The following is a 19,315-nucleotide window of genomic DNA, read 5'->3' on the forward strand; positions in this document are numbered from 1 at the left end:
GTCCACACACACTAAACAGAGGTTTCTTTATCATCTCTGCAACATTGATTAGACTTACTGAGCTTGTAGCCACACCATAGAACCTGAAAGCATCAAGTTCAAACTGAAGGACAGAGCCATTAACTCTGGGAGTTATGAACTGGGAACTGGAGTTGGTCAGTTTACTGTCAGTAAAGCACCTGTAAAACACAGATTAGAGTTACAAGAGGATCATCTGTCTCAATAGGGGGTCCACAAAGTAACATGTCTACATCCCTCACCCATGGTTGCCAATGAATGCATATGTTGGGGTAGAACCATCTGAAGCAGGAGAAGCCACACAGTTGTCCACAAAGATACGCAGAGGCACATGGTTAGTGTTGTCTACTGATGCCTGAAGGTTAATGAGGTCACCTAGGTAGAAGGTGTTGGAGGAACTTGGCCCACTCCAGTCACCTGGGAAGATAGCAATGCTCTACTCCAATCAAGGTAGCCCTACAGACATTGAACTAAAAGTTGGAAAATTTCATGCAATACAACTGCCTTACTGTTCATTATATCCAGAGAGAATCCCAGAATATCTTCAGCAGATATGGTTGGAGGTATAGGGAACCCAAGTGGGATTCAAAGCATTACTACCGACATTGTGATTCCTAGCAGGGAGGCAATCAGTTGGAAAAAAGCAGGCCTGCTTTAACCAAGGGATTATAAATAATAGCTCGGCAGTACCAGACAAACACCTTAAAACTGAATTTTAGGCATTCACACTTGAATAAAAGTACTCTAGTACAAAGTAATGTTCTGCAATGGAGTCTTACCAGGTTAAGATGTTCCAGGAAGCAGGAATTCAAATATCTCACCTGGGATAATGGCATTCAATCTGCACTACAGCTGGGTTGGTTCACATAATGGGAATACCAGGAATCAAGGAGGGATTATACTCAAGAGTGAAGTTGTACACTATTTCATCAGGAAGCATCTAGAAAAGCAACAAGAAGCATGGTAAATCATGTATAATCTTGGTCATTTGAACTGCTCTGTTAAGCCAAGTCACCCAGGGGTCTATGGGGTCTTTACACCACAAAATAAAGATACACTTTGTTTGTTGCTGGTAAGCAACCTTAAGTACTGGGTTGGTTCACCCTTGTAATCTGGTCCGAGTGTGATGCATCTCCTGCTCAAAGAAATTAATTGACTCTCACACAACCAGATGGTGCATTGATCCAGCAGGGATTTATTCCCAGATCATTGCCTGAAAGGAGGACAGGCCTAGGTGTCAGGCTTTATTGGAGTGAAATGGATTGTTAGTGCAAGATTGTCATTACATCAGGAGCTAGTGCAATGGTTAATCCCTTTCTGGGGACATTAAAATTACATAGCATAACCGCAGGTTAAATCCAGAAACAGCAGTTCATATTACATTAAATAGGGTTTTTAATTAGCCAAAAAAAAACCTTATTTAACATGCAATTCTAGTTGGCTCATTTCACATGAAACGATACTAAACTTATTTAAATTCGTTAATTATTAATCCGAATGCTCACCATAACGTTACTGCCACATCCTTGCAGCGGTGCTTCGATCACGAAGGTAGGAGGCGCGGACACTTGGCTGGTCACGCCACACCCTCCTAATGTCAAGTCGGACGGCTGGATAGGATGCCGAATACCAAACAGATCAGAACTGATGCTCACGATTACCTCCGTCTCTGTACATTGCGCCGACACCGATTGGGGAGACCCCGCTCTTTGCTGCGCCAAGCCCTCACTCTGTATAACTACAGCCTTAGGTGCTTTCGACTGAAGTCGAAACCTCTTGGAATTGAAAGCAGCAGAAACATCATAGAAATACAAATTAAGTAGCCCAACGGCAAGCAGCAACTGGCGCACACCCTTACTCCTCATGCTGAAAACCACCGAAACAGGAAAGTGCTATGAATTCAAAAGCGACCCCCGCTTGTTTATACCGTCAGGTAATGCGCCGCGGCTGCGCGCCTCAGAAGCACGTGTGCGCGCACCTGTCGGAAAGAGAGCCGATGAGCGGGAAAGTGGCGAAGGAGTAGAGCGAGTGGAAATCGACTGGAAGGGAGTGTGTTTTTATTTTTTGGCTTTCCACACAAATTCCACACAAGGTTTACTGTTAAGTAGCAGTGATCTCCTGATGATCTTTTTACACCTTGATTGCTATGGGAACCTGCATCTGTGGAGCGAATGTGCGCTCTAGTGAATAAACATTCGCATTGGTTGTGTGTGTCCTTAAAAGGGCTACGTGCAAGTAAGAGGTGAGGAGTGAATGAGTGTCTGGGGAGTAATTTTGTGTGGCATTGCATAGAAGAAAAAATTACCCAGGACAACTGATTGGGTCCTCAAATGATTGTTTAATTCACGTATGACAGGATTAAGGCATGCCTTTCACTTTCACACTCTCCCTCTCTTTCCCTAACTCTTTGTCCTTATAGCCTAAATCAATAAGGTGTTTTGAAGTTTAACGAAGAGGGTCCAATGTCCTAACTCGTAGGAGACTTCTTTCTTTTTATAATTTTTATTAAAGCATGTATTTTGGAAATGTATTTTTCATTGAAAACTTTGGTAATGTCCAGGAATTTTTTGATTACTTGTTGGTATGCATAGCGTCAATGCAGAGTCCACTTGGTAGCATTTCAAGTCTGTTTATTGCTAAGAAATTTGGAAGTTTACTAATGACAGCTGGTATGCAGAAATTATCTTTTGTTGAATATTTTACACTGGTGAAAATACTACAAAGAGGTATGTAACTTGTCTGGGAGTCATCTTCAGGTCGCTATTTGTCAATAAACAACTTACTGTGGTTGATTTCACAACTGTATCTAGTGGAGAGGGTCACACACTCTGTCCGACGTGTGCTGTTTAAAATTGCAGCCCTAAAAAGATATTGTAAATCCCCATACTTGCTCGCACTCACCAGGCAGAGATAACATGAGGCACAGAATGATGGATCTATCTATATACCTTCTCCTTCACTATGTGCCTGCCCGCCCACTAAGGCCCTCTGATTCTGGTAATCTTGTTGTACCCCACACTAATCTACACTCCATGGGTGACAGGGCCTTCAGTTGTATAGCGCCCAGACTCTGGAATGACCTACCAAAATTAATCAGGTCAGCTGACTCCATGAATTCTTTTAAAAAACAACTCAAAACTCATCTGTTCAGGAAGGCTTTTAGCTCTACTTGACTTTATTACCCTTCTCTCAGTTTACTTCTCTGTTAAGATGCTCATGTAACCTGTGTGTGTGTGTGCGAGACCATCAATGATGTCTGTTTTGTTTTTTTTTTCTGAATTCACTGTCGTAATCTTCTTTACTTATTTATCTGGTTTGTACAATGCTATATACTGTATACCCTGCCGTTCTTTATTATATTCTGTAAGTGCCTTGAGCATGGGAAAGGCACTATATAAATAAGATGTATTATTATTATTGTTATTATCTAACTGTATGTTAATGCTGGCCCTTACTTCCACATAAAGACAAACTGAAGGAACATGCAGTGGACTCTTTAAAATTGGGGACCCAACTCTGTCCATTTTTTTGCAGATTGGAGAAGGAGGCATTGTAGTGGAAAGATCAGACTTAAAAACGGAAAACACACCATGTTGTAGACATTAATTCTATTCATAGACATGCAGATTTTTCATGACTTTCTAGTGTTTGCAAGACTTTTTTTTTCAAGCCAATTCTTTTATTTTTCACATGTACTAAGTGGCCTTTTACCGGATGCTTCAGGGATGATTGCTTTCACGTTCACCCATGTATTCTTACTGGTTTGTGTTTTGCTTACCTAACCCTGCCTGTCCAACAATAGGTTTGTTTATGCTTTGAATATGTCATGTGATTGTAATACTGGGTTGTGCTGATATGTGTGTGAATAAAATGATAGTAAAAATTCTTTGGTTCTCTCTGAGAAGTTGCAATAAATCTAGCAGACAATTCTTTACATTAATTAAATTTACTGAGGACATGCAGATTTTCCTTCCTAAGAAAAGGTAGCACCATTTGTATTATTTGAACAGTAATGGAAGTGTGTGGTGTTGGAGGAAATGCTTATTGGACAGGAGGAGGTCATACAACATCAACACAGACAGACTCACACCCAGTCAGTTGGCGCTTAGGTGGAAAACAAATTAGGTGTGTTACTGTACATTTTACACATACATTTTAAACATTTTAATAAAATGTAATTGTTATTGTTTTATGATTTATTTATTTCATCCTAAACTGTTTATAGGCTGTTACTGGGCTGGAATTACAATTAAGCACTCTGGACCTATACCTGAGGGAGGAGTGGTTCCAATGGTCCTAAGGGATTGTTCTCTGTGTTACACCATCCCTTCACTGCTGTGACAGGTGTACGTCACTCCATGAACTAGAAGAAAGCAGCACTCGTCATACTGTGTGTAGGAAACTTCTAAACATTGACATTAGATTCTCTTAATATCCTTCACTGTGCCATCTTTGAGATCACAGTTCACTGGTAGATTCCAGGGACATCCGTCTGTGTGAAAAAGGGCTCCTGTGCCTCCAGAGGGTGTGTGCCATTTTAGTTGTGAAAATGTTATTTCTGTGAACTTAATTTCCATTTTCAGTTTTGGTTAATGAAACATTCATATATTTTATTGATGATTTCATGCACTTGGTCTTTGATATTGATTTTTTATACTCAGTTTTGGATGTTTATTTCAATCATTCAGTTTTTGACAAAGTAATACAATAATTATTTGGTATTAACGTCATTTACAATTTGTTGTTTCAATTTATGCACTGATTTTTTTTTACGATCGTACACACTTATTTTTCTGTGTTCATTTAATGCACTACTTTTATTTGCAGGAAGTGCTGGCAGAAGGTATTCCAAGGTCACCTGGAGCATATCTGGGCCAGCTTAAAAGGGGCCGCCTTCCAACAGTCGAGAAGCTGGTGTCAGGTGGCAGAAGACAAGGCTTCGGAGAGTGTTAGAAGGTGGCCCGAAGAGGACCAGTGAGAGGAAGAGAGAGAGAGATGTTTGGTGCTGGAAGCACTGTGTGTGGTGTGGGACTTTATTTTGTAAATACTTGTAAATAAATCATGTGTGATGGACTTAAGACGGTGTCTGTCTGTCTGTGGCTGGTCTGATTTCCACATTATATATAATACTAGGGGGCTTTGCCCCCTGCTTGCTTCGCTCGCCAACCCCCGTGTTTGGTTTTCCAGATACACACTTTTAAGGTTTTTTTTTTCTACTTTAACTTTTATTTCAGAACTTATGTAAAAACAATATTTGGAATCTTTCGAGTCCCAATATGCTGAATCTTTTAAATGAGGTCAGTTAGATGTGTGTTTAATGACTTTGCACCATAATTCAGGATAGGTTTCTCTGTTTGGAATTTCAGCATAGACAAAACGATCCACATCATCAGCAGTTAATAATTTTTTTGCAAAGTTACCAATAAATGCGTGTGAGGTAAAACACATTTTTGAAATTCTCTGAATTAAACTTCAAAGCCTTACAATATTTACATACTTCTGACATATCACCTATGTTCATATATTCAATCTCTATTCACTTTTTTTAGTTATTTCTCCGAGTAATAATTTCTCTTTTTTTGCGCTAATGTGATGTTTACTCTCTTTTTTTGACACTGTCATTTTTTCTGCTTTCATATTCTGTATCTTGCTCTGCTTGTGTTTTGCACTTACATTTTTTTGAGTCTTTTGAATTCCAGTTCTCATTATCTCTAACCTGCTGTGCATGTGTTTGGCCCCTTTGTTTTGTAATCTCTTTATGACGTTTTACTTTGTTTTCTACTCTGTCTTTTATTTCTGACCTCACTTTGTCCTGCTTTTTTTCAATGACACCTGGTCCGTGGTGATTATTTTCCCTTTTTTGAGTAATAATTTTTGTTTGTTTGCGCTACTGCGATCTTTACTTTCTTTTTTTATACCTTTCTAATTTTCCTACTTTCATACTCTTTAACTTTCTCCACATTTGTACTTTTTTTTTTTGAGCCTTTCGAATTCCACTGCTTTCATAATCTGCTCTGCATGTCTACCGCGCCAACATTTGTGAATGTGTTTATGAAGTTCTACTTAGAGTAAAAGACTATCTTTTAATTTTGAGCCTGATTGGACGTGCTTTGTTTCAGTTCCACCTGTTACGTGCTGATAATTACTTTCCCTATTTTCTGAATTTGCACCTAGATTATTTTTTCTAGGGTGGCACGGTGGCGCAGTGGTAGCACTGCTGCCTCGCAGTTAGGAGACCTGGGTTCGCTTCCCGGGTCCACCCTGCGTGGAGTTTGCATGTTCTCCCCGTGTCTGCGTGGGTTTCCTCCGGGCGCTCCGGTTTCCTCCCACGGTCCAAAGACATGCAGGTTAGGTGGATTGGTGATTCTAAATTGGCCCTAGTGTGTGCTTGGTGTGTGGGTGTGTTTGTGTGTGTCCTGCGGTGGGTTGGCACCCTGCCCGGGATTGGTTCCCTGCCTTGTGCCCTGTGTTGGCTGGGATTGGCTCCAGCAGACCCCCGTGACCCTGTGTTCGGATTCAGCGGGTTGGAAAATGGATGGATGGATGGATTATTTTTTCTTTTTTGTTCTTTTTTCTCTCCAACGCTTTTGAGTCTCTTTTCTCCGTGCTGTTTTCTTCTTCACTTAGTCGTCAACGTTTAATTTATAACATATTGTCCTTATACGCTTTATATGCGCTGAGACCCTGGATCTGTGTGTGCTCAAATCCTTCACAAGACTGAATGTTTTGCTGCCCCGTTGTCTTATTTGATATTGATTGTAAGTAGGACGTGTCTTGCAAGAATCTCATGTTCTATGTCATCGTGAGATGGTCCTGGGTCAATCTCTTGGCACAATGTCTCATGTTTAAGGTCCTCACAGGTCTTTGAATTGTCTTCCGTGATCTTAACATGAAGATCATGTCTTGACGCCCTACTGTTTCTCTCCAGGATTTTTTTTTATAATAGAGAGAAATACAGTATTTATAGATAGAGAGAGAGTTTGGGAGCATTCGCCGATAGCACATTGCCACACCCACCACACAACAAACAACCTGAATTGGGACCCAAATGCAGCAGGTGACATCTCAGCATCACACTTTTACAGTGTCTGGAGTGCCAATCCTTCCACCAACCCCTACATTTTTGCTCTAAGTTGGAGGACCTGCTTGCAGGGCAGATATACTAAGTATAGGCTAATTTGAAAAAGAAATATACACTCTAGTCTTTGTTTTTGTTTCACAACAATGATTTTTTGGGAATACAATTTTTGGTCGAACAAAGATTCTTTAAACATGAAATCTAGACAAGCACACACAAAACAAACAGTAACTTGTTTAAGGTCTAATCACTAATATCCCAGAATCCCTAGGGACATACCTTTATTCCGTCATGTCACTGATGCCATGTGTTGTGCTTCTCAAGCTGGTTCTCATGGAGACCAGCCAGCACTTAATGATGGTAGTTAATATTTTTTTGACTCCGTTGTATTTTTATTATTAACTAGGGGGCTTTGCCCCCTGCTCGCTTCGCTTGCCAACCCCCAGGCCAGCTCTACGTGCAAGCCACTTTGCGATTCTGCCACTTGCGCATGGGGATGCGGATGTACAATTTAAACAGATTGTTATTTTCAATTTCATTTTTGGGAATTGTTACAAATGCATAATAGAGCTAACTATTTTACATTACAGCGAGTAATTAACCATAGTAAAAGATAGTAAAATGTAATAATTTGAAAGTAAATTATGTTTCATGTTGCGTTCGAGTTTTTCGTTCCATTATACGATTTCATTCTGTTTGGCTTTGAAATTGACACACAAATATTTTTTTAAACTTGCACTTTTACTGTAAAATTTCAGTAAAAACAATTTTTTGAATTAAACTTTTGTCAATATCGCATTGAATTTTGATTCTGTGTTTGGACAACGCAACGTATAACTGCCCGCAAGAAAAGAAAGAGAATTTTGTTTCTTTCTCTCTAATAAATAAACTGACTTTTTCGAATGTTTGTCTCTGTAATTTGTTAATTGTCTTTGTAAAATCTATTCTAACAGGAAACTGTTAACATATTATATAACGTAGGAGACAATTAAACAAGTTAGTTTAAGGACTTTTTACAATAAATCTTTTGAGTCTAACATTGTTTTAGTTTACTACTTTTGGTTCTTCTTCCCTAGCTCAGTTTCTACAACATACTTCTGCCTGCCCATTTTGTCTCCCTTCATTTCCACTGTTCTACCACTATTTCTTGAGCATTTTAAAATCTTTAAAAATGAGCGAGATGCTGAAACTTTGCTGCAGTTAGCCATCATGAGTGTTTTCCTGTGCTGTACTCTTAAAAATATGTTTTTTTAATGGCATTTCATTGGTTCGTCAATGGTTCTTCACTAGATTGTGTGGTTCCTTGTAGAAGTATTACTTGAAAAAGCATCATTTTATTCTGTGAAGGGTTCTTTGCACATGAAGTTGTTTCTTTGTGCCTTGAAAAACTTCCTCATATGTAGAAAAAATGAAATCTTTAATGTATGGTAGGCTACCTAACAGGGCAATAAGAGATGAAAAAAACCTGAACTTAGTCTGTCTGATTGTATGCATCAAAAAAAGGAAAAAAAAAAAGAATATTACCCATTGGGGGTGACATGGTGGTACAGTGGTAGTACTTCTGCCTCGCAGTAAGTAGACCAGGGTTCATGGGCTGGTTCCTCCCTGCGTGGAGTTTTCATGTTTTTCCCATGTCTGCATGGATTTCCTCCAGGTACTTTGGTTTCCTCCTACAGTCCAAAGACATGTAGGATTGGTGATAATAAGTTGGCCCTTGTGTGTGTTTCATGTGTGTGTATGCATGTGTGTGTGTGTTCGCCCTGCGATGGACTGGTGCCCTGTCCAGGGTTTGTTCCTGTCTTATGCCCTATGCTGGCAGGGATAGGCTCAAGCAACCCCCACGACCCTGATCAGGACTAAGTGGGTTAGAACATGACTGATTACCCGTTGGTATTTCACAAATCAATCATATTCTGTTCATGATTATTTACTGTATGGGGCCTGTTGGATCTCTTGGGAACCAAAAATGGTTCCTCTCTGAAGAACCTCTCTGGAACCTTTATTGTGTGGTAAATTATTGCATTGCTTAAAGAAAACCCACATAAACAGTGAAATTTGAGGAAGATTAAATTATCTTCACAGGGGTGGGGCTTGATTTGTTTTCGATCTTATGTTTGTAGAAATTGATTTATTTGTATGGAATGTTGTGTGATTTTAATAAAATCAATAGAAAAAAATTAAAAATTCTTCTACCCTTCCAACTCTCCTTCTGTGATATTTCTAGGCTGTCTTAGTTTAATTCATTCCATTTCATGTTTATAAAAATATATTTAAGATTTCTAATATATTCTGAATTTACTTTAAGTACAATATACAGTATCTGCTTAGGACATTGCTATAAATGGAACTGCAGTGCAAAATAACTTATAATCAATATCTACGTTGCAATTAAGTTATTATATTGCCTTTGTAATATCTGAATGTTTTTATCATATAGATCAATAACTTACATTCAAAAGAAACAATAGTCCAGTTTCTAAACTATTAAATCAGCCTTTAGTACGCAGACCTATACATGTGTTTTCTTTTTACACAATTTATAAACTGCTGTGCCTCTAACTATTTTAACATTATTAGATATTTTAAAAATAGTACCCATACTCTTATGAGATTTAGAGCTAACGTATTTCAAAGTTTCTTGGCTAAGGAAAAAAACAGTAATGACAAATGTGGCCCAAACAGCTGCAGCTTTAAATGTTCTGGTTTCATGGTTTATTCAGTTTGCATAAAAAGGCCAAGAAGAAATGAGAAAAATTAATAACCAGTGTGCAAAGTCACTCATGCCTCTAGGACTCCTCTTGTTGTCTTCCATTTTCAAATTCTACCACAGGTTCTCTGCAGGTTTGACAGACTTCACTTAAGCCTTTTCATTGTTAGGTCACTCTTTTAAGTCATTTATATGTTGTTGTTTTTCTATTTGTAGTTCAGTTTGCCAAACTGCTCTAAATTCTCCAAAGCATAATACTGTCCACAGATACTGAAGAGAAAGCAGTGTTTGTTCCAAGAGTGGTTTGGTTAATATATCAGAGAGCCTTTCACACCTAAAAGCTCAATCTTGTTTCTGCCTTACAAGACCTTAAATTAGCTTGTTCACTCCAGCAGACTTGTAAAAGCCATTAATATTTTTTGACTAACCCATCCTCTGATGTGGACTAGCGCTTATAAACTGTTTCTTGTGGATGATTTACAGTGGAGTAAATGTGCATTAATCAATTTAGTCAATAAACTCTGTAGGTCCTTGGGTGGGGCGTTCCACTGAGATGGTGACTTTATTCTGTTTTTGATATAACCTTTTCAGATTTTACCACATTTCTAAAATAAATAAAAAATTGTTAAAAAATGTAGTAAAGCTTCCTTTTTTCAATTTGAAGCCATTAATGCTCCAAGGGAGAGTCAAACACCGATAATAGCTGTGCCTTATTTTCCGAAATGTGTCTTTCTCCCATTACTATCTTAGACTTTGAGTATTTCCAATGTTTTTCTTCAGATGTACTACATTGATAGGCCATTCCTGAACAACTAGTGTCTGAAAGCTGCAGAACTGAAAACTTGGAGGTGATGTGGTGGCAGCCTTGCAGAAAGGAGACCAGGGTCTGCATCCCAAGTCCTCCTTGTGTGAAGTTTACATGTTCTCCACCTGTCTGCGTGGGTTTCCTCCCACAGTCCAAAGACATGCAGATTAGGTGGACTGGTGATACTAATTGGACCTTGTGTGTGAGGTTGCCCTGTGATGGACTGACCCTCTGTCCACTCTACAGTCTGTTCCTGCTTTGTGCCCTGTTCTTGCTGGGAGACGTTTACAACACTCCCCACAACCATGTTCAGGACAAAGCAGGTTAGAAAATGACTGACTGAAAACTGAAAATTTTCTAAAACAATATTATTCTCAGCTCACTTTTATCTGTGGTATTTCCTCCTAACGCTAGGGCTGGATAAGTTTAATTTTGAATTGCAACAGTTCGCATTGTTGACACTAATGTACAAGTTGTGCTTCTTTCACTGGCAGGAAGGAATTTCCAGCTGTCATAAGGAAGTAACATCATGCTGGCATCTCATCTACTAGGGTCATTTGATTTACACTACCCTTCATTTTGAGCTTAGCTTTTGTGAATCCACCACAAGGAAACAGAGGGATAAAATAAAGTGCCAAAATGGCAGGCAGTACAAAACTTAAAACTCCCATCGAGATTTTTTACAGTAAATTGCCTTTACCTGCACTTCTCCCTTAATAGCAGGGGAGAACAAAACTTATCTGACAAGGAACAGTCCTTCAAAAAACCAAAACATAAAATATATTAAAATTTGTCCCCATCTGTGGTGTCAGGCCAACAAAAAGGAGCAATGACATGGTAATCTATATTACTAACCGAGAATGCTAAACCGGATGATGGACGCAGGCACATCCGGCCATGGGCCGTAGCTGCAAAAAGACGTACTGCGCAGGCGCAAAAAGAGTCCGCGAGAGTCGGCTGAGGAGCCGAGAAAGGCGGACAAAAGAGGGCGAGAGAGGCGGATGAGGGTCCGCGAGAGGCGCAGGCGCAAAAAGAGTCCGCGAGAGTCGGAGAAAGGCGGACAAAAGAGGGCGACAAAGGCGGATGAGGGGCCGCGAGTGGCGGACAAGACCACAGAAAAAAGGAGTGAGCACATACAAAAAGGAGTCACACAAGCACCGAAAAAAGGAAAAGGCACATAAAAAAGTACTCAACCGCGGGCAAAGCACAAAACACATTGCACACGAAACTAAACACAACAAAAAAAAAGAACAGACGAGCGCACAACGGCAAGGCACGACCACCCCCCCCCTACAGGCACGGGACGGGACACACACCAAGAGGGGGATTCAACAAGCCCATGGAAGACAATAAAAAAGAACACAAAACCACCCCACAGACCCTACAAGCAAGGGACGGGACACACACAAAGAGGGGGATTCAAACAAGACACAGGAACACAAAAAGAAAGAAGACGCTCGCGCAACAACAATCCCCCCCACACATCCATAAGAAGTGACACCCAAAGCCACATATTCTAAAGTGAACGTCGACACCTTCACACTAGGCAGCATGGGTGTCGGCGTAGGTGTCAAGCCCATGGGACACAAAAAGAAAGAAGACGCTCGCGCAACAACAATCCTCAACCCCCCCAATAAGAAGTGACACCCAAAACCACATTTCTAAAGGAAACGTCCATATTAAACATACGTCATCTGAACACCTTCACACTAGGCAGCATAGGTGTATCTCCTTACAATAAAGCACTATTAACCGTTCAACTGCAGAAAAGGATACATATTAACAGTAAGTGCGATCCTCCTTATTTCGCAAAGCGGTGGCAAATCAATTAAAACTACAAAATAGCGCGTCACAAATAATGTACATGCAACAACGCGTCAGTCAAACGCCACAAGCAAAACATGCCCGTCGCGGACATCAACGCCAGACACCTGCTAAATGCTTACGCCAGTTGGCTGACAACGCCTTCAATAATGAGTCCACTATTGAGGAAAATTCATTGGGATTAATGAATGTCATTTGCAATCATTGTCATTCACTTAACTTCCCAGAAGAAACAACTGGCAATACAAATAATGAATTTACACGTAGTTGTCAAAAGGGTAAAATTAGACTGCCTCCTTTACATATAATCACCACGGACCCAGTGTCATTGAAACAAAACCGGAATAAAGCTAGGTCAGAAATTAAAGACAGAGTAGAAAGCAAAGTAAAACGTCATAAACAGGTTGAACAAGGGGGCCACGCACTTGGTCAGCAGGTTACAGATAATGAAGACCGGAATTCAAAAGCTTGAAAAACATGAGCTCAACTGACCAAAGATACAATCTGAAACGAGAAAAACTACGGGGTCCGCAGTGGTCCAAAATGCACCGCGTGATAGTACGGACGAAGCTCTGTATTACCAGTGGGGGACTCCAAAATGACACGGGCAAACGCTCCGTATTAAACGTGCGTCATCCGGACACGTAGCTGCCCAGCGGGCACGGGTTCAAAACGCCGGGGGTAGGCGAGCGAAGCGAGCAGGGGGCGGAGCCCCCTTGTATAGTAGAAAAAGAGACGCCCAACAAGATTTTATACTGTTCTTGTAGCTTGAACTATGCATTACACAATGTAAACACGTTACTGCTTTGCCTCAGGGACACACCTCAATTGATTGATTGATTGCAGAACCATTACAGAATATGGAATACACAAGAACTATTTTCATCCAGTGTTTTTAGAAGTTTGTTTGCAGCATGAAAAGAAACCAAGCAAAGCAGTGCATGCCAGAGCCAATACACTCAACACTGAACCCAGGACCAGGATGGAGGAACCTGTAAACAGAGATAAGGGAGATGAGCAACACTGCTATTAAAGCTACTTTAATCTGACTGTAGAAAGTATTTATACACTTTTCAGCCAAGAACTGATCTAAACTTCTGCACCACAAAAATAATGATCAGAACTATTAATGGCAACCATTCCAATTGGAATTCATAAGGCGAGACCTCACCTGATGGCTGCTCTTCTGTAGCAGAGACATTTCTAGACACTATAGGCTAAGGTTTCCCTTTCAGTAGAAGGGGTCTCACAACAAGGGCCTTTCCCCATTCAGCTGGGATGGTTAGGGCTAGTGAGAGATAGAGACTAGCCTTTAGCGTTGCAAAATGAAAATGGACCTTCTCCAGAGGCCATTGACAGACAACTACCACTCCTCCTGTGCCTTGATTTAGGCTTCTCTGCTCTCTGTCTTCCATGGAGGACAGTAGCACAGCTCATGTCACAACAGATACATACCTGGTCGTTGCCATCTACAGAGGTCTATCTTTAGGAATGCAGGTCTGTCAGAGCCTAGAAGACCACTATGACTCTAGACTAGTTAATCCTGCAGAATAACTTACTGGCTCAATCCATGTAAGAGCAGGCCATGTTCAAAGAGTCAATATCCTGAGAAGCCAATATCGCCTTCAAGCTACAGGTAATGAAGATCTGCATCTATCAAGCTGGTTTCTTGTATGCTTTCAAAAGTGACACCTGTTGAAAAATCACTATAAACAGAAGTTCCTTTGTCACCTCCGTAACACAGAGCAGACTTACTGAGCTTGTAAGCTACACCACAGAACCTGAAGGCATCAAGTTCAAACTGAATGGTAGATGGATCAACTCTGGGAGTTATGAACAGGGAATTGGAGTTGGTCAGTTTTCAGTCAGTAAAACACCTGCAAACACATTGGATCCAAGTTAGAGATGTACTGTACATATTACCTTTGGACAAGTGGCAGATTTACATTCCTCACCCATTGTTGCTAATGAATATGTATGTTGGGGCAGTACCCCCTGAAGCCACACAGTTGTCCACAAAGACCTGCAGAAGCAAATGGTTTGTGTTGTCTACAGATGCTTGAAGGCTAATGAGGAGCTTGGTCCACTCCTGTCACCTGTGGAGGTAGCATTACCTTAGTCCAGTCTGTCAAGGTAGCCCTACAGACATGGAATACAAGGATTAAAAACCAAAACAGGAAAAAATGTCATGTAATATAAATGTCTTACTGTTCATAATAGCCAGAAAGAAACCCAGAATCTCAAAGCAGATTTGGTGGAGGTATATGGGACCCAAGTGGGATTCAAAGCATTCCTACTGACATTGTGATTCCTAGAAGGGTGGCAAGCAGGTAAGAGGCATGTCATAAAATGGCTTAGCAGTTTTGGGCAAAGTTATTAATTTCTAGCATTTTTCTCATTGGTCCAAATGCTCACCGTAATGCTAGTATCACATCTTTGCAGCGGCATCTTGATCACAAAGGCAGGAGCCGTTGACACTTGGCTGGTTCCTCCACACTATCCTAATGTCAAATTTGACTGCTAGACAGGATGCTGAATACCCAGCAGATCAAGATTAATTGCCATGATTAACTCTGTCTCCATATACCTTCCTTTCGAAAGAAGTCAAAACCTCTTGGAACTAAAAGCAGCAAAAAAATAATTTATGTTCAAGTTAAGTACCACAAACACGAACAGCAACTCCATGATAAAAATCACAGAAACCTCAAAGTGCCATGAAATCAACAGCGCTGCCCAGTCCTCTTCTAACAGTCAGGTAGTGAACTGCAGATGCGCGCCTCACATGCACGAGCGTGTGCACCTATCACAGTGGTGAGAGCTAATGAGCAGGAAGCTACCCAACAAGTCGGGTGTGTGGAACTTGTCTAGAAAGGGGCGTGTTTTTTTATATACCCCCCCCCCCCTGTACTTTTTCACATACGTTTATTTTTACACTTTAATAAGATAAACTAAAGCTGTTTTTAGTGATTTCTTGTCAACCTGAATGTTATTAAGGTTAGAGGTTTAAAAAGTAAAGTGGATGAATTGCAACAACAAAATAAAATTCCAAGGTGAAAAGATCTCCAAACTGTTAAGATGACAATTATACAAAATAAAATAGGATAAAAATGTAATGAGTGAATTAATTAAACACATTTTTCTTGTTTTCCCAACTTGCAAATAACCTATTGGATGTTTAATAATCAAAGTAACACCCAAAGTAACCACTGCTGACCAATGAAGCCTTTGCCTCATCACCTGACGTGAATTCAATTGAACACATATTCTGTAATAGACTTTTTGGAAGATGCCTGATTCTGTCTCTTTATTAGCCTCGGTTTTCACTTACTTGAACAGAATATCAAACAAGAATAGAATGACACAACAAAGGTAAATTTTGAGAAATTTTATGAATTATAGGCACACTGCAATGAAGTGTACAATTTGGCAATGGTTGAACAAAGTACTTGCTAGTATTTTTCAAATTCCGCTTTTTTTTTTTGTTCTTTATTTAGCCTTATACAATTTCTTGTATTAGGAATTTGTTAGTTTTCGCATACCCCTTGGGGTCAGAGCGCAGGGTCAGCCATTGTACAGCACCCCTGGAGCAATTGAAGGTTAAGGGCCTTGCTCAAGGGCCCAGCAGAGAAGGATCTCTTTTGGCAGTGACGGGGATTCAAACCGGCAACCTTTGGGATACCAGCGCAGATCCTTAGCCTCAGAGCCACCACTCCGCCCTAATGAGCATTCACACAGCCTTTTGTAGGAAATTTGTTTTTATGTATTAATATTAACACCATCAGTAGATTCCTATCAGATGTGGTAGAAATGTTAGAGTGTCATGACTTTTAAGGGTTTAGATTGCATCAGCTTGTCTCATTATATCTGTCAGAGGGGGACACTTGTACATTTTTTTGTGCACTGGGTGGTTCCATTAGGCACCCACTGTTGGGACTGGGGGGTGAGAAGTTAAAAGGCTATCTGTACTTATTAATGGTATTTGCTGTCCTGCGCAGGGAGTCACTGCTTTGAAGTCTGGCTTTGGTAGAATGTCTGTATTTACCTGGCTTGGAAATATTGATTCCTAATCAGCATATCTGTACTTATTAATGTTTGGTAACCATACATTTTGTTAACTTGTGTTTTTATTAATTGTTAAACCCAGGCAATTTAGATGTGCCATTGATTAAACTGTTTGTCCAGGACTGACAACAGAGGGGTGAAGTAAATATAAACTGCTGGCCAGCAGAAGGCAGGAGGGAGAGTCCACAGGAAACGCTGCCAAGACACTCGGACAGGGCACAGGGGCTCGCAGGCAGACAAGGGTACCTGGCTGGCACAACGTGAGGCACAAGGACGGCAACACTTCCAGGAAGGAAGAGACAGCTCCACAAAGAGACGCCGGATGTGGGTTCAGCGAGAGAGGGAATCTGCATGAAAGGACCCAGTAAAGCTGACAGACAAGAAATGAGGCGTGCCTAGGTCCCAGCAACACAAGGAGCCCAGGGTGGAAGAAAAAGGGACAACGAAGAGACGCTGACAGGGAGTCAACAATTTGACACAACTTCTGCCGGGGAACAGAGTGCATCCATGAACAATTAAGTGTTGGGGTAACACAGTGCCCAAACTGGACTCTGCACCACTAAAGGTTGTATCCTCCAATTCTTGTTGTTACGGACTTTTAGAGTGTGGACTGTGTATTTTCCTTTTACAAAAAAGGAAATTAATTCCTGATATGTTTAGGTTCTGTTATGTTCGTTTATCATTTTAATGTACCTTATATTGTCTTGTACAATAGAACTTACTGTTGCCTTTTTCTGAAATTACTGTTGTGTCTTTCATTGTGTGTTTACTCACCGCCCAATTTAAAGAAACCTGTGTGCTATTATTGGTAAATTTCAGGAGTTCCCAGTCTCTTAATAAAACTGGGTGGTGTAGTCGGATATTTTAATGGTGTCTAAGTTAGATTACTTATAAGTGTGACCAGACACCTGTGACATATCTCTGAGATCCAAAGACATTAGGGTGGCACACTCAAAAGTTCTTCTACTAGCAAGTTGTGATATTTATTTTATACAAAACATCTTGCCCGCCCAACGCGAACAGACAATACAGTATAACAAGTAGAAAGTTTCCCAGTTTTGGTTTCTCAGCAGTATTCTTTTTTAAAATCATAAAATTTCACCATTTCGTTTCATACTATATACAATACCACCAATTTCTTAACACCAAATGAAAAATAATCTTATCTGCAATAGTGTTATTTGTTAGATTTTGTTTTTTTCCCTTCATAGATGAGGAGTTTTCTTGTTCTGAAAATATACAGCTTTACTGACAATACTCTGTAAGTAAGCAACTAATAACAGCATTACCACACACCATACAAATATAGCAGAAATGCATTTTTTTCTGGAACTTGGTTATGTCTGTGTTCCTTTGATACTGTCCTGCAGAAAGACAACTCTGGAAAATAGCATGTAGTGTTGCTGTGGCCATGTTCATTAATGTTTATTAATTTTGCTAACATTTGAACAAAAAGTTGTTAAGATGAAAGAAAAAAATCACTTTGCTGTCCCAATATAAGCTAGAGTATTTTTCAGTTTCTCTGTTACACCTTACCTGATGAAGAGGCCTTAGCTGCCTTGAAAGCTTGCATTTGTAATCTATTTAGTTAGCCAATAAAAAGTATCATTTCACCCTACTTTCTCCTACATCAATCTATGGCTAACACGGTACAACACTCTACTGCTTTGAAAATGTTGGTAATGCCCAATAACGGAGAGTTACAGAGAAGTTACAGTATATAAGACAGGGTGGACCAGAATCTCTTTTTAGGAGACTCTGTTCCTTTAATGTGGGTAGTAATATATCTAATATCTTCTACAACTCTTTGATGGCCAGTGCAATTTTCTACACTGTGGTGTGCTGGGCCACTAACATCACTTCAACAGAGGGCCACCAAATCAGCAAGCAAATTAAAAGGGCAGGCACAATTACAGGATGTATTCTGGACCCCCTGGAGGCAGTAGCGAAAGAGTTAATGAAGACAAAACTGAGTGCCATTATGAGCAATGCTGCACATCCTCTCTGACACACTGAGGACTTTCAGACAACAAATCGCTAAGCAGAAGTGTTCCAAGAAACATTATGGGGGCTCCTTTATACCAACAGAAATACATCTGCGTAATGCTTCACTGTGACTGGGACTGCCACTTCAGTTTTCTTTCCTTACAAATTATCATCCTTTTAAATAATTCTAGTGTGTTCAGACCTTATTGTGCATATTTGTTGTCAAGCGCGTATGCATATGGGATAGATGAAGGGCTCAAGTGACTAATTTTACTGCCACACCAGGGGTTGTCACTGTGCCTTACCTTTCTCTTTCTCTCCCTCTGCAGACTGGATGATTGATGGCTAGAAAATCTCTGGCGTCACTTCTGGTATCCGACCACATGGACCCACCTCTACCTTCCAGGAGGACTGAAAACTGGAAGCTCCACCATCATGGCTATTTCTGTCTTGAACTCATGTCTGAAAAGACCTCTCAACACTTATTTGCTTGTTTTATAATTTTTGCTGCAATCCAATTAGACAGGATTACCAAGTTGGTACCCCAATTATTTATCATTGTCCTTTGATTCTCTTATAATGTACAGTATATTTATCTATCTATTTATGCATTTATTTATTTGAAGAGCTTATGTAAAAAGCCAAATTTCTCCCTATGGGCAAATAAAGATCTATCTATCCATGCATAGGGTCAATGGAGAGTTCGCTTATTAGCATTCAAAGAGTGTTTATTGGTAGGTAGATTGGAAGTTTACGTGTGACAGCTGGTATGTAGTAATTGTATTTTTTTGAACATTTCACACTGGTACAAGTAAAATATTTTCCAAGTAGATTG

The 19,315-nt window shown here is 40.2% G+C and overlaps 2 protein-coding genes across 6 annotated transcripts in view; both read right to left on the reverse strand.

The window, feature by feature from the left end:
- LOC114647606 (zona pellucida sperm-binding protein 3-like) overlaps positions 1-19,315 on the reverse strand; it is a 53,175-nt gene that overhangs the window by 29,322 nt on the left and 4,538 nt on the right. The window lies entirely within an intron of this gene.
- LOC127527233 (zona pellucida sperm-binding protein 3-like) lies at positions 531-1,883 on the reverse strand. Its single transcript, XM_051925321.1, has 3 exons — positions 1,524-1,883; positions 840-958; positions 531-632 (listed from the first exon to the last, which is right to left on the reverse strand). Exons 1-2 carry the CDS (start codon positions 1,881-1,883, stop codon positions 881-883), a joined length of 438 nt encoding a protein of 145 aa, XP_051781281.1. The 3' UTR covers positions 531-632; positions 840-880.

Source organism: Erpetoichthys calabaricus, chromosome 3 (genome assembly GCF_900747795.2).
Source record: "Erpetoichthys calabaricus chromosome 3, fErpCal1.3, whole genome shotgun sequence".
Taxonomy (NCBI): domain Eukaryota; kingdom Metazoa; phylum Chordata; class Cladistia; order Polypteriformes; family Polypteridae; genus Erpetoichthys; species Erpetoichthys calabaricus.

What these genes read in the sequence shown, in the direction of transcription:
- LOC127527233 (XM_051925321.1), bottom strand. Translation starts at nt 1,883, where the DNA reads ATGAGGAGTAAGGGTGTGCGCCAGTTGCTGCTTGCCGTTGGGCTACTT. An exon ending in GATGTGGCAGTAACGTTATG is followed by an intron (nt 959 to 1,523) that starts GTGAGCATTCGG and finishes TTGCTTTTCTAG; the next exon opens with ATGCTTCCTGATGAAATAGT.